Source organism: Gopherus evgoodei, chromosome 3 (genome assembly GCF_007399415.2).
Source record: "Gopherus evgoodei ecotype Sinaloan lineage chromosome 3, rGopEvg1_v1.p, whole genome shotgun sequence".
Taxonomy (NCBI): Eukaryota; Metazoa; Chordata; order Testudines; family Testudinidae; genus Gopherus; species Gopherus evgoodei.
In genome coordinates this window covers 141,629,077-141,644,375 of record NC_044324.1, presented here as the reverse complement: position 1 = coordinate 141,644,375, position 15,299 = coordinate 141,629,077, and the positions used below count along the sequence as shown (strand labels likewise).

Genomic DNA, 15,299 nt, shown 5'->3' with positions numbered 1-15,299 from the left:
TTCTACATGGAGGGCGCAATTATTTAAAAACAAGCAAACAAACAAAAAGTATGTAGGTGAGAGTGGGAAGGAGGCAAAGAAAGCAACAAGATGTGATGGTGGTCGGAGCACAGAGGGCGAGGTGGGGAAAAATGAGATGACATGTAAACAGGGTAGAGCCTTAAAAGTGAGGATGAGGTGTTTAAACTTCATGTAGAAAGACATTGTGAAAGGGACTTTAGGACTTCATTAGCTGCTGAATGTCAGCCTGAAGGAAAGGAAAGATGAGTTGAGAGTGCCTAAGAGGAAAAGGTTGCAGTAGTCATATGACAGAGTTATGCTTTTGAATGAGGCTTTTGGCAGTGAGGATGGAGAGGAGGGGTGGATTTTAGAACATTTGTAGATGGAGAAGCAACAAGATTTGAGGGGAACTGGAGTATAAGTAGAGAAGGAAGGGTATCATCCCAGGGTTGTGATCTTGACCAATAGTAAAAACAATGGATTGTGAACAGTGATGAAGACATGGTAAGTTAGGGAGTTCAGTATTTACTATGTTTAATTTAAGTAAGAGGTGAGACATTGGTTGAGAAATGAGACCGATGGGGAGAAGTTGGGGGCAGAGAGGTAGATCTGAGTTGTCGGCATAGATGTGGTAAGAGACCATAGGAACAGAGGAGCTCACTCAGTTAGCAATGGTAGAAGATAGGATAAAAAGGAGGGAACCAAGGGTAAATCTCCCCGGGACTTACTCTGGGGGAAGGGGAGAAGTGTATTTGCCAAAAGTTCTTTTGGAGTGGTCAGCCAAGTAGGAGGACCACCAGAGAAGACAGTCACAGAAGCCCAAGGAATAGAGGACTGGAAATGGAGAAGATGCTTAAACATGGAATAAAAAGTCCTAGTTTTGTGAGAACAGTTTTGATGCAGTTGAGAAGGACAGATGCCAGACTAGAAGCAATCAAAGAGAGAGGAGCAGAAAGTGTGCTCAAGGAATCTTGAGGTAAAAGGGAAGGGGAGAGTTTTGGCAATGGTGTCCCCTTTTACAAATATGCCACTGCCTGGGACAGAACCACTACAGCAAGTTATTGGGAAAGTTAGGGCTTGTCTAAGCATGCAAGTTATAGCACTTAACTATGCCAATATAGTTTAAAGCAGTACAGCCTCCTAGAGTGGATGGAGTTATGCAGGTGTGAAGATACTTATACCAGTATAGTTATCGCTGTAAGGAAAGGGGAATTAAAATATGCTATCAAAGCACCATTTATACCAGTATACTGTGTTTGCACTAGGGGTTGCACTAGTATGACTATTTTGGTAGAAAATCACACCTAATTGAAATAATTAGGTACAAAAACTGAAGACCAGACTTTAACAGATTGGAAATTTGTCACTTTCGGTCATTTTATCCTCTCATCATTTCACTAAATCTACACTAAAACGGTGGTTTATAGCTAGGCTTGTTAACAGGCTGACTGGATTGGAGTACTAATTACATTTTAGAGCACTTAGTTATTGTCTCTTTACTGTTGATATTCTTCCTCCTGTGATGATTTATTTAGATTTTTTTTCCCCTCCCTCAGGCTTGATGCGCTCCCGTGTCAGAGGGGCAGATGCAGCACAGGCTAAAGTACTGACGTTCCTGGACAGTCACTGTGAATGCAATGAGCACTGGCTGGAACCTCTTCTGGAGAGAGTAGCTGAGGTTAGTTTAAGGTGTATGCTTACCTGGTTATAAAATGACTTATACTGCATTAATTTTATGCATATATTAAAAGATTTTCTTCAATTTGAAGTGAGAGGAAAGATGACCTGAGTGTTCACTGATGAAAGCCCACTTCTTGGTCATTTAATATAAACAGTAGAGCTTAATCTGTAAATACTCTTTATAATTTTTCTAAGCAATTCAAACATGCTTCTTGGTTCCTCAGTGACTTTTCTTTGTAACCTTTTTTAAGAAACTGTAAAGCTAGATATAATTCTCATGACCCCAGTGTAACTCCATTTATGTGAATATTTATTCCTGTTTGATGGTGGTGTGAGAGGATATTCAGATTGTTAATGGGCAGGGCCGGTGCAACCATTTAGGCAAACTAGGCGGCCGCCTAGGGCGCCTAGTGGTTGGGGACACCTAAAAGTCCCTTCAGGCGAGGAGGTGGAGTGGAGGTGAGCTGGGGGGGGGGCACGCGGGGAGGGCTGCCCGCAATAATGGGGGAGGGGGCGCAGAGGGGAACAGCTCCTCTCCACTCTGCCTCCTCTGCTGAGCACACAGCTCAGCTCTAAGTCTCCTCCAATCAGCGCTGCAAGCCTGGGTGGGGAGAAGAATTAGAGCAGTGCCAGCATGCTCAGTGGAGGAGGTGGAGCCGAGGTGGGCTACCCAGGCAGGGTTAGCTTCTGCAGGGGAGGTCTCCCCAGGCAGGGTTAGCTGCCGTGGCAGGGGGGAGAGAGGGGAGGTCTCCCCAGGTAGGGTTAGCTGCCGTGGTGGGGCGAGAAAGGGGGGAAGTCTTCCCAGGTAGGGTTAGCTCCCATGGGGAACAGGGGGCGTCTCCCTGGGTGGGGTTAGTTGCTGTGGGGGGAGAGGGGTTAGCTGTTGCAATGGGGGGGTAGCTGCTGCGGGGGGCTCCCCAGGTGGGGGGCTGAGTTAGCTGGGTGGGGGTGCAAGGTGGAAGTTTCGCCTAGGGCGTGAAACTTCCTTGCACCGGCCCTGTTAATGGGAAAAAGTTGGGCTAACTAATTTGTCTGTGGAAAGCTGTTGGTAAGATTGGTTAAGAGTACACACGTGTTAACCATATTTTTTTTTTACTTGTTTCTTGGTAAGCAAGCAACATCTTTAATTTCTCAAAATTCTGTATAATAAGAGCAAGCTGAAGCATTGCCCCAGGAAGCATTGAAGAAAACTGCAAAAAGCAAATTGCCGACCTTTCACCCTCTCCTCCCCTTCTCATTAAAATGCCTTTTTAATTTACCTGTTGTAATGATGCTGCCTTTGGTGGAACACTTCTGAGAGTATCAGTTCAGGACAAATTGCTTAGAGCAGGGCAGTTACAGCACAAGGCTGGGGTTTCTCCACTGAGACACACCAAACCAGCCACACAGAGAGGACTTTGGTTTTACCCCATTGGCTAACCATAAGTCATACAAGCAATTCTCTTAGACACTCCTGTTTCCCAGTATCCACACCAGTGCCACTTGTTATGGGGATGAATGGTTATGAAAATCAATATCCCAGTAAAAGAGAAAAGGTTCTCCCGATCCCAAAGGACCCCCAGACCCAGGTCAATATACACATCAGATCTTACCCACAAATCACGCTGTTGCCAATCATTTAGAATCTGAAATCTAAAGATTTATTCATAAAGGAAAAGATAGAGATGAGAGCTAAAATTGTTTAAATGGAATCAATTACATACAGTAATGGCAAAGTTCTTGGTTTAGGCTTGTAGCAGTGATGGAATAAATTGCAGGTTCAAATCAAGTGTCTGGAATACATCCACAGCTGGGATGGGTCATTCAGTCCTTTGTTCAGAGCTTCAGTTTGTAGCAAAGTTCTTCCAGAGGTCAGAAGCAGGATTGAAGACAAGATGGAGGAGTTTCCGTAGCCTTTTATATTCTCTCCCTGTGAAAGGACACCCCTTTGTTCTGACTGTGGAAAATCACAGCAGGATGGATTTTCAAGTCTCGTGGGCAAGTCACATGTCCATGCATGACTCAGGCCATGTCTACATCTAAAATTTTGCAGCGCTGGTTGTTACAGCTGTATTAGTACAGCTGTATAGGGCCAGCGCTGCAGAGTGGCCACACTTACAGCAACCAGCGCTGCAAGTGGTGTTAGATGTGGCCACACTGCAGCGCTGTTGGGCGGCTTCAAGGGGGGTTCCGGGACGAGAGAGCAAACCGGGAAAGGAAACCAGCTTCGCCGCGGTTTGCTCTCTCGGTCCCGGAGCCAGCCAGCAAACCGCAGGGAAGGAGACCTGCTTGCTCGGGGTTCCGGGACCGAGAGAGCAAACCGGGAACGCCGCGGTTTGCTCTCTCGGTCCCGGAGCCAGCCAGCAAACCGCAGGGAAGGAGACCTGCTTGCTCGGGGTTCCGGGACCGAGAGAGCAAACCGGGAACGCCGCGGTTTGCTCTCTCGGTCCCGGAGCCAGCCAGCAAACCGCAGGGAAGGAGACCTGCTTGCTCGGGGTTCCGGGACCGAGAGAGCAAACCGCGGCGAAGCTGGTTTCCTTTCCCGGTTTGCTCTCTCGGTCCCGGAACCCCGAGCAAGCAGGTCTCCTTCCCTGCGGTTTGCTGGCTGGCTCCGGGACCGAGAGAGCAAACCGCGGCGTTCCCGGTTTGCTCTCTCGGTCCCGGAACCCCGAGCAAGCAGGTCTCCTTCCCTGCGGTTTGCTGGGTGGCTCCGGGAACGCGAGAGCAAACCGCGGCGAAGCTGGTCTCCTTTCCCGGTTTGCTCTCTCGGTCCCGGAACCCCGAGCAAGCAGGTCTCCTTCCCTGCGGTTTGCTGGGTGGCTCCGGGACCGAGAGAGCAAACCGGGAAAGGAAACCAGCTTGATTACCAGAGGCTTCCTCCTTCCACGGAGGTCAAGAAAAGCGCTGGTAACTGTTTACATTGGATTACCAGCGCTGGATCACCAGCGCTGGATCCTCTACACCCGAGACAAAACGGGAGTACGGCCAGCGCTGCAAACAGGGAGTTGCAGCGCTGGTGGTGCCCTGCAGATGTGTACACCTTCAAAGTTGCAGCGCTGTAACTCCCTCACCAGCGCTGCAACTTTCTGATGTAGACAAGCCCTCAGTTCTTTACAAGCCAATGCCATTGCTTACATGTTAGTTTGAAGTTCCCAGGAAAGCTCAGATGTGGATTGGTATCTCCCAAAGTTCATTGTCTGTTAAATGTTTCTTGATTGGGCACTTACTGAGAATAGTCCTTTCTCAAGAAGCTGACCAAATGCTTCACTAAGGCTACTTGGAATCAAAAACATTTAAGATACAAGTACATAGCCCATATTCATAACTTCAAATACAAAAATGATACACACATACAGCTAGCAAATTATAACCAGTAAATCATTGTGTCTTCTTAGACATCACATGGCAACCTTTGTACAATATTTGCTGCCACTATATGACCTTGGTTGCAAGAGTGATCTATACGTTCAGAGTTCATGTCAGTAACGTCACACCTGTTCCACAAATGTTTCCTCTCACAATGACCGTGCTCTAATTCCCTCTTTCTACATAGTGGAGTGGGGGGTGGAGGAGATGAAAAAGGCAAAACTCTTGTTTTAAAATTACATAGGCCACCATCAGTAGCTGAATTGATCAAGCCCGGGCCCAGAATGGCTGAAGAATGCTGCTGTCTGGAGCTTCAGACAAAATCACATCTAAAATCAGTTTATAGTGTACCAAACTATGAATACAGTAATAAATAATGCAGCCTTCATCTTAAAAAACAGTTTCCATTAGATACTTGGTCTTATTAGCTCCATATTCTTCTACCTGTCTCACAGAAGAATTAGTCTATGCCATCAATACTCCAATTCAGAACAGATGGATTGTAGTTCTTATTATTATCAACAAGCAGTGGCAGGTACCAATTTCTGTTTTTGGTACTTTCTGCTGTTTAATTCTGTGGTACCCGGTTGCTAGTTGATTTGGTGTTCTATTTCCAAATGTTAATAACTTCAACCAAGTCAAACCTTGACAGTAGAGTAACTAATTAGTGCCTGGAGTGCCTGAAGCTAATTACATCACATCAGTGCTGATATTTCTTAATACTTGCGTAAAGTGACGTATATCAAAGCCCCCTTAGCTGAGGTTCCATCTGTCCCTCTGGTTCTGTAGTGCTAGATGGTCTCTGTCTCAAAAGGGAGCAGAAAACCCCCAAACCAGCAAGCAGTTCTGTAGAGAGTTTCAGAGGGAGCAAGGGAAAGGAAAATAACCATGTCTTGTGGGAATCCCTCAGCTTACACACTTGTTGTGCTAATACTAAAAAGTTAGGGAGAAGGAAACTCTTTGGAAGCCCATTAGCCCAGCTTGACTAACGCCTCTACCTACTGGGGGACAGGAAGTAAAGTGGAGTTCTGAGCAGTACAGCTCTTTGTAGAGGGCAAATATTCCCCTCCCCCCACCCCCGCTTTTATTTGTTTCCAGTCTCTGTACTAGTAGAGTGCCATTATGCAGTCTTCAGGCTACACTTGACTGTTTTAGAAAGTTAAATTGGGAGGTAATAAATGTCATTTAACCCCTTCGTTAAAACAGAATATATGGTACCTTTTTATTTTGAAGTTCTGACAGGGTAATGGAGCACCTGCACTAGTAAGTGATTTGCTTGGAAGAAGCATCTGATGCATTTTTCTCCACATGTCAGCTATGTCAGCAGGATAGAAATGGTTAAATCCACTTAAACTTGTTTCCTCACCATTATCATATAGCAAATACGTCCCTGAGAAGCAGAAACATATATGAACTAATCACATCTGAAATCCTGCATAGTTCTCTATTTGATGTATTACAGTTTCACTTTTTGCATTGTAATATGCTTGGTTTCATTCATTGTTCAATGAACAGAGGACTGGACAGGCCCTCCTGGATTGTTAAATCCACTCCCCTGCTATTATAGGCAACCCGCCATATAAACCCATTTATGAATGAGATGACCATTTAAGGGTGATGCAGTTCAGGTTTCTCTCTTGGGTAGAAGTTAGAGTATAATATATTCTGCCCTTTCAGAAAAAAAGGCAAGACTTATTGACTAGATCAGTGGTCTCCAGACATTTTTGATTGCACACCCCTATCAGTGTAAAAAAAATTTTGAGCACACCCCAATATATGTATATTTATTTATGTATAAATTATATACATGTACTACACGTACTAATATATTAAGTACATTATAAAATATACACCCAAAATAGAAATTAAAAAAGGATGAGATAAAGATGAAATAAACAATATTTTTTAAATTTATTTATTAACGATACAAAAAACCTTTTTGCTCTCTCAAAAAATATCAATATTTTTAGTGAGAGCAATGTGATTGAATATGCGTCATTATTTCTGAAAATCTTGGTTTAACACTTTGTGATACAGCGATTTGAAGGTCTGGATTAGGTTTAGGGTGCGAGAGGGCACTGAGAGTACGGTGCGGGAGGGAATTAGGGTACAGAAGTGCGCTCAGAGTGGGGTTGTGGAAGGAGGCTCGGGGCTGGGGCAGCCAGGAGGTGCAGAGCACTTACCTGGGGCAGCTCCTGTTTGGTGCAGGGGGTGTGCAGGTTGCTCTGTGCACCACAGCGCTGCCCTCATTGCCATGATTCTGGAATCTGTCCCCCTCTCTTTGCTCTGCCAGGCAGGGCTACCTGGAACGCAGAGGCTTTAGGGGCTGCAGAGCCCTAGGCTGAAGGGACCCTGGGGTCCTGGCCTGCAACTCTAAAGCCCCTTTTGGAATGCGGCCCTGCAAGCCTGGGCCTGAGGACTCAGGAGCAGGGGCAGTCGCACAGCCAGTGGCCAGAGAGAAGCGCCGCTTTCCCCTTTGAAGCCCCACTTCTCTCCAGCCAGCTTTGAAGGGGAAAGCATCGCTTCTTTCTGGCCGCTGGCTGCGCAGCTGCCCCTGCTCCTCCAGGGGCCAGAGGGCTCAGGGCCACATTCCGAAAGGGGCTTTAGAGCTGCAGACCAGGACCCCGGGGCCTCCTTAGCCCAGGGCTCTGCAGCCCCTGCATTCCGGGGGGCCCTGCCGGGGCCGTGGGGTGGCGGCAGCTTCCCTGCTCACTCCTTCCATCCGCCCCCTCCTTTTTTTTCCTCCGGCAATGCTCCTCCCGCTGTGCCCCCCAATGGATTGTCTTGCGCACCTCACTTTGGAGACCACTGGAATAGATGACTAGGGGTTTGATGATGGCGCATACTGATTCCAGGTGTTATGCTGGCTCAGGTTGGTAAGGACTGGAAACAATTCATATACAGTGTGTGATGGCTCTTGGTTATCTTATGCATTGGTCTCAGACTTGCTCACAGTGCAAACAATATGTAGTTTGGCATTAATTGGCACTTTTTTTACAGTCTGAGCCTAAAAGTGGAATGGATGTGAAAACTCATCTGTTTTAGGCCTAGAGATGACTTCTTCAGGTTGTGGTTGGGTCATATTTAATAGAGTGGTGTGGAAAGCCTGCACTACTGCTGCCCTTGCAATACCAGCTTTGTAGGTAACTAGAGGTCTCTTTCCAGGGCTGCCCAGTGGTCATTTGTTTTTACAAAGATTAAATGCACTATGAAAGTTGATAGAAAACTTCTAATGGGGCAGGGGAAGGAGAGCAGATTTAGCAGAGTACAGTACAAATATCTTAGTGTGGTGATTGAATTGAATCAGTTTACATGATTGACGTGCTGTAACAGCATTGTCACAGTTAATGTAAACTCTACCTTTTCCCCTCACAGATCTCTCCAGAGTACACCCCTCAGACACTGGGCCCATGCCTTCTGTCTGGGAGTGGAATTCCATGATTCTCCCACTCAGACTGGGTTTCTGGGCTACAGCATCCCAGTTTACTTACCGTGATTCCTGAGCAGGCCCAATTGGGTTTGGCACCTGCAAGAGCCTTCTCTTCAGGAGCTGTGGCCAGTAGGTGTAAACAGTGACTCAAAGCAGCTTTTTCAAAACAAAATTTTGTATATAGTAGCATAGCAATCTGAGAAAAGGGTTAAAACGACAGAAGGCCTGCACGCATATTGTCTTGCCTACAGCTTGGTATTCCTTCAAAGCCTAGAGAAGTCCAGCTTATCCTAGGTACTTCTGCTTCTGTTGACAAGGGTTCCATCTGCTTTCCTGCAGACTCTCTTCCTGTTCTATGGTCCCCTTTGTATGTCCCTCCAAAGTTCCTTTGTCTGATGGGGGGTCTCCTGAAACGGACCAAATCAGCTTATGCACCCACTGCGAGGGAGGTCAAGGATAGGCTTCAAAGCAGATGATTTGTTTGTATTATCTGTTAGGAACTGGTGACTGACTGACGTAAAGCCATGCTCTGATCTCTGCTGTGAGGTGAGCTCCTGTAGGAGCTAGTCCGTAGAAATCGGGTAGCAAATGTAATCATAATCAAATAAACAGGTACACAATATTCGTAAAAATAATACAGGTAGCTCCCATGTTCTTCACAAGCCCAGATATTACATTCTTTCTATTTGGTATTTTATATTTCCTTTATCTGTTCTTTAAACAAGGGTTGCGTGCGTATCTGAGGACAGTTTAATTCATGATCTCTGCCATCACAGCCTAACTGTAGACTGTAAACTCTGAGTATCACTCTTATTTGACAGTGGTAGACTTTAAAACAAATGAGGTTTGGAGGAAGAAAGGATGGCATTGTGACTAAGTGAGACTAGTTTTATTTCCATGGCTCTCAGATTTCTCATGTGACTTTCAGTGAGTCTCTTAAACTCTGTTTGCACAACAGCAAAATGAGAATATCAGTAGATCCTCATAGTATTGTGAAGCTTAATCTTTGTGAAACCATTTGAAATCCTCTAAACTTTTAAAAAGCAAAATATTTAGAATCCTGAGGATACTTCCTGATGGTTTAAGTACAGTATATGATGCACCAAATTTGTAAAGCCTGCATTACTTCTCTACCAAATATTAAAGTGAAATACTATATTACTTTGAATTTCCAGGATCTAGAGACTTGTCCTGTGTTCACACTTTATTTCCCTTCGACATCACCACAAAACACACATACCTTTTCTGTTCTTTTGCACTATACCATTGCAAAGTATAGTGGAAAACCAACAGAACAGAAGCAGCAGACTGAAAAATGTAACAATGGGCTTGTCTACATCAGAAAGCTGCAGCGCTGGTGAGGGAGTTACAGCGCTGCAACTTAGGAGGTGTACACATCTGCAGGGCACCACCAGCGCTGCAACTCCCTGTTTGCAGCGCTGGCCGTACTCCCGTTTTGTCTCGGGTGTAGAGGATCCAGCGCTGGTGATCCAGCGCTGGTAATCAAGTATAGACACTTACCAGCGCTTTTCTTGACCTCCATGGAATAAGCAGGTATCCCAGCATACCTGAGGAAGCCTCTGGTAATCAAACTGGTCTCCTTCCCCAGCTTGCTCTCGCGTTCCCCGAACCCCGAGCAAGCGGGTCTCCTTCCCTGAGGTTTGCTGGGTGGTTCCGGGAACGCGAGAGCAAACCACGGCGAAGCTGGTCTCCTTTCCCGGTTTGCTCTCGCGTTCCCCGAACCCCCGAGCAAGCAGGTCTCCTTCCCTGCGGTTTGCAGGGTGGTTCGGGGAACGCGAGAGCAAACCGGGAAAGGAGACCAGCTTCGCCGCGGTTTGCTCTCGCGTTCCCCGAACAAGCAGGTCTCCTTCCCTGCGGTTTGTAAGGTGGTTCGGGGAACGCAAGAGCAAACCGCGGCGAAGCTGGTCTCCTTCCTCGGTTTGCTCTCGCGTTCCCCGAACAAGCAGGTCTCCTTCCCTGCGGTTTGCAGGGTGGTTCGGGGAACGCGAGAGCAAACCGCGGCGAAGCTGGTCTCCTTTCCCGGTTTGCTCTCTCGTTCCCCGAACCCCCGAGCAAGCAGGTCTCCTTCCCTGCGGTTTGCTGGGTGGTTCGGGGAACGCGAGAGCAAACCGCGGCGAAGCTGGTCTCCTTTTCCGGTTTGCTCTCGCGTTCCCCGAACCCCCGAGCAAGCAGGTCTCCTTCCCTGCGGTTTGCAGGGTGGTTCGGGGAACGCGAGAGCAAACCGCGGCGAAGCTGGTCTCCTTTCCCGGTTTGCTCTCGCGTTCTCCGAACCCCCCTTGAAGCCGCCCAACAGCGCTGCAGTGTGGCCACATCTAACACCACTTGCAGCGCTGGTTGCTGTAAGTGTGGCCACTCTGCAGCGCTGGCCCTATACAGCTGTACTAATACAGCTGTAACAACCAGCGCTGCAAAATTTTAGATGTAGACATGGCCAATGTTTTCACTTAGCCTTTGTTCTGGTATTCAAAAGGCACATCAGACTGTCTATAGGATTTCAGCAAGGGAAATTAAGTCTTTTTGCATAGCAAATGCAGTTTAACTAATGGATGTTTCAGGGGGGCTGTTGAATTTAATCTTTTCAGTGGAGGGTTCCGTACCCCCTATATACTGAAGCCTGAATATCAGTTAACACTTTACGTGCATTAACAGTTTTAGTAGCACGGTGCAAGGATTAATATTAAGAATGCATAAATGCTCTATCCATTTTGCTACCACCACCAACAAAAAATCTATTGCTTTACATCATGAGAAAAACCACAGATGGTATAATCATTTAAAAAACTGGATAGTAATGCAGTATTAGAGAGCTGCGGTTTGGTAGTTTAAACCTACAGATTAGTTTGTGAGATACTTTATAAAGCTTTTTATAATTTTTTTAAAGTTTTTGTTTAAACATTGTGATACTAGTGTATGGGTATCAAAGTGAAATGGACCAAATTTGAATTCCTGGCATGTGGAATCACAGATGGATATATAGTCAGCAAGCTGCCACCTACCCCATTATGCCCACCCCTGACGTAGAGGGCATGGCTGGAGCTCTGCTGTGTTCTGGCAATCCCCTCCTGGTGTAACAGCCCCATACTGGAAAGCTGCAAAGGTGGTTTGAGCATCTTTTACTGCCACTCAGCTGTGCCAAGCTGGTTCTTTCACAGCTGGGCTTAGATACCTCACTTTCAACTGGGAATGAGCAGCATTTAGTGTGGAATTGGTTGCTACACATGGACATCCAGTGCTGGATGTACTGTAAAAACTACCAGATAGGCTGCAATGCTTCTGGGTGCCCACTGTGAGGCCTCCCACCCGCCACTTACTTTTAAACAAGGAAGTTTCCCCTAGCAGCAACTCAGTATTTGGAAATATTTTTACCAAAGTAAAACACACACAAAAATTATTTTTATTTTTCGGGGGGGGTGGGGGGGGTGGAGTTCATTTTGTTTTTTTATGTTACTCATTCCTACAAATTAATGGAATAGCTAAGATCCAGCATACGTGAGCTGGTTGGAAAATTGACTGCTCATTTGAGAGCACAAAGGGGTTCATTTAGTGCAAGTCTTTTGTCTGCGCAGTTTATATCTAGGATTAGCTTGGCGTAAGTGGATATATAAAGGGTCGGGGAGCAAAAAAACTAATTTTTTGCCTTGCCTGTCCTGTCCTGTGTCTCAAGCTTGATTTGTGTCTCTGGGTTTTTCTAACTTAATTAGACTAAACTAATTATTGCATTATTTGTCCCTCTACTATGAATGCAACACAGTGTTCAAGGTTTAAAGTCTTCGATGAAGGGTCATACTTGGCCTATGTGCCACAACTGAAATGATATTGGTTAGGACCCTTAGCTTGAATTTTAATTACAGACCTAATTAGATTCTCCTTCGATGAATTTAGAAAGCTGTAGATTTCAGACAGCCTACCCACTGAAGGTAAGATGACCCGTCCGACTCCTGTAAAATACTCCGTATTTCACAATATTATAGGTACTTTTTAATAACTTGCAGTGGCTATGCTGAGATCATTAGGGAGTTAGCAATTAATCTTAAATGAAGATAAAACAAGGTGATATCTTTCATGACTTGGCATATTTAAATTGATTAGCCAGAGGAGTGAATACTTTACAGCAGTCACTTTCAATATGCAATTATAATATTCTTGCAAAAGTTCAGTAGTGCAAGGGACACAATGATTAATAATCAGTTAGAGGTGCAAAGTGTGGGGTGCTGAACCCATAATTAAAGTTATATACCCTATAACTTTAAATGAAAACTAACCACATAAATACAGTTAAAAGCATGATTAAGAGATTTAGCTTTGTGCCTCATTTAACATGAGTGCTTACTTTATTATAGATTAATCAGAATAGATCTCCTTTCCTTTATTGGAGACATGTTTACATTTTCCATACTACTTAATCTACAGAGATTTCTTGAGTTACATGTTTTGGTCCTGCCCCTAATTGATGGCATTCTGTTCAGAAATGTTATCCATGCGTGTCATCAAAGTGATGCAATCTGAATCTTATGTCTGAACCCAGAATTCTTTTACTATTACTTTGCATGCAAGCAAATATTTTTCAAGGTTATTCAAACAAATTATGACCTATCAGAAGTTCTGTTTGAATGTGTTTATGTTCACTTACTGGAAAGAAATGGAACATGCCATGCTATCACATTTGGAATATCACAAAATCAGTAGTTTGAAGTACTAGGATCTGGTTTAGTCTTAATGATTAAATTCAGGGGTAGTGGGAAAGCAAGTTTTTTGTGAATTTGATAAAACGCTTTGTATTTGAAGAACATATTGTTTGGAGTAGCATTCAAAGCAATTTCACCACTGATAGGTGCAAAGGCTTTGTTGGTAGCAATTAGTGACTTTTCATGGATTTAATATTTTGACATTCTTTATCCTACCTAATTGAGTACTGTATTTGAATGTGGAGTCTGTCCTCAAGAATCCAGATTTCTTACATTCTACACTGGCGTGTAACATTATCAGTGCTATTGAAAGGAACTCCTGATGTAGCAGGGTCAAAACATTTTTTTTTTTTTAATTGGGTTAAGATGGTAGACTAGCAAAGACCTGGTGAGTACTGCAGTATACTGGATTGCAGGAGGCTTGAGATCTGAATTCTGGAGCAGCTTTGACGCTCCTGTTCTTTGGGGTAGTTTTAAGCTAAGAATGGTGCAAGTGCTTCTGACAGCCTTCAGAGGTTTGATGTGGAGTAATGTCTGCTTGAGGATCAAGTCGAAGGGAGAGGATTAAATTATATAAAAGTAGCCTAGAATGTAGAGGGGGGTGAAAACCATAAGACGATGCAGCTGCTTTTGAAGGTGATTGAGAACTCTCTTGCTGAGAGAGCCAATATGAGAAATTCTTTCTGACTGTTCAGAGTGAGTCAAACAGGAAAAGGGATGTTAATGGTCTCCCACTAAATGGTTCAATATCTCATTCTGCTTGAATCTTTTTCTACTGATTTTCATTATTTCAATATTACTTTTTAATATTTATTTTAGGACAAGACCAGAGTTGTGTCTCCTATAATTGATGTAATTAATATGGACAACTTCCAGTATGTGGGAGCGTCAGCTGATTTAAAAGGCGGTATGTACTTGTACTGGAATACGAGTCAACAAAAAATTAATGCATCAAAGCGCAAAACATAATTGCTGCATTCCCAGAACTGATAGCATTAATGCACCCTTGTTTCTTTTCATACATAAGGTTGGTGTTTTCACACAGTCTTCCTGGGCTTAGACTGGACTCAGACTGGACTCTGATTCCATTATTTGAAAGCTGTTTCTTTTGAGCCATAAACAAACTCTTAAGGTTTATACTATCCTGTTCTCACCGATGTTTATGAGAAGCATATGGCCACAGTATTTGTTTCTACTCTTTGATGCCAAGGCATTTATCACTGTATAGCTTGGCAAGTCATCAGTAGTGTTGTGCTTATGGATTTTTTTCCTCACACCCTGCCCCCGATGCATACATGCAGAGTTTATTTAAAAATTAAAACTAAACTCTCATGTCAAACATTTGGACTTAACTGTTTGACAATACAATCATGAGTTGTGTGCATTGATAGGGTACAGTGGCTACCTTCAAATAATGTATACTGGTTGGAAAGATTCTACCATTCCATTATTCCTTAATTTTATAATGGGGAACTCTGTTAGAAATAGTGGAATCTTTCTTTCAAAATAATAAATTAAAAGCACTCTCTGAACCTAATGTGTGAATAGTTGACTGACAATAAATGCTTTTATACAACACCTGTAAAACTTCAAACCAGGGCTGAGTTCTTCGGTGCTGCCATTAAAATACAAGACAAAGCAAAGTGGATGAGTAGTAACCCTAGAAACTGAACTCTGTTCACATGACAAGTACTATGTAAGCAGTGTCAGTGGAAACTCCTTCATGCTGATCTCTGAGGTGTTTCAACCATGGCTTAGAGGAGCTCCGTTAAGGGAGGGTAGTTCAGTTTCCATGCCCATTTAGTCTTTAGTGTTTACTGAGACTGCCACTGCATTTGCAAGTTACATTGGCTGTCTTAAGAGTGATCCCTACAGACAAAACAAGACTGAATATGGGCAGTCGTCACTTCAGAAACTACACCTGTATGTCAATTTCCAACCTGTGACCTGGTGATGAGAGGTTCCTTATTCCTTTATTAATACCTGGAGGCATGCAGTTTCCCCACAATTATAATACTCGTTATCATAAAGAAGGTAAATAACTGAATTCTAAATGTATACAAAATTAGCACTTCCTAAGCATTCTGGTGGTGGTGTGTAAACATGTGCCAGCTTTCTAAAACATGCAAGTCTAGTGT

At 44.3% G+C, this 15,299-nt stretch overlaps 1 protein-coding gene across 4 annotated transcripts in view; it reads left to right on the top strand.

The window, feature by feature from the left end:
• GALNT2 (polypeptide N-acetylgalactosaminyltransferase 2) overlaps positions 1-15,299 on the top strand; it is a 161,093-nt gene that overhangs the window by 102,815 nt on the left and 42,979 nt on the right. For all 4 annotated transcript variants that reach the window (XM_030556859.1, XM_030556862.1, XM_030556861.1 and 1 more), the window contains 2 exons: positions 1,557-1,678; positions 13,981-14,068. In XM_030556859.1, coding sequence (XP_030412719.1) covers positions 1,557-1,678; positions 13,981-14,068 — 210 coding nt within the window. The remainder of the gene's footprint in view (positions 1-1,556; positions 1,679-13,980; positions 14,069-15,299) is intronic.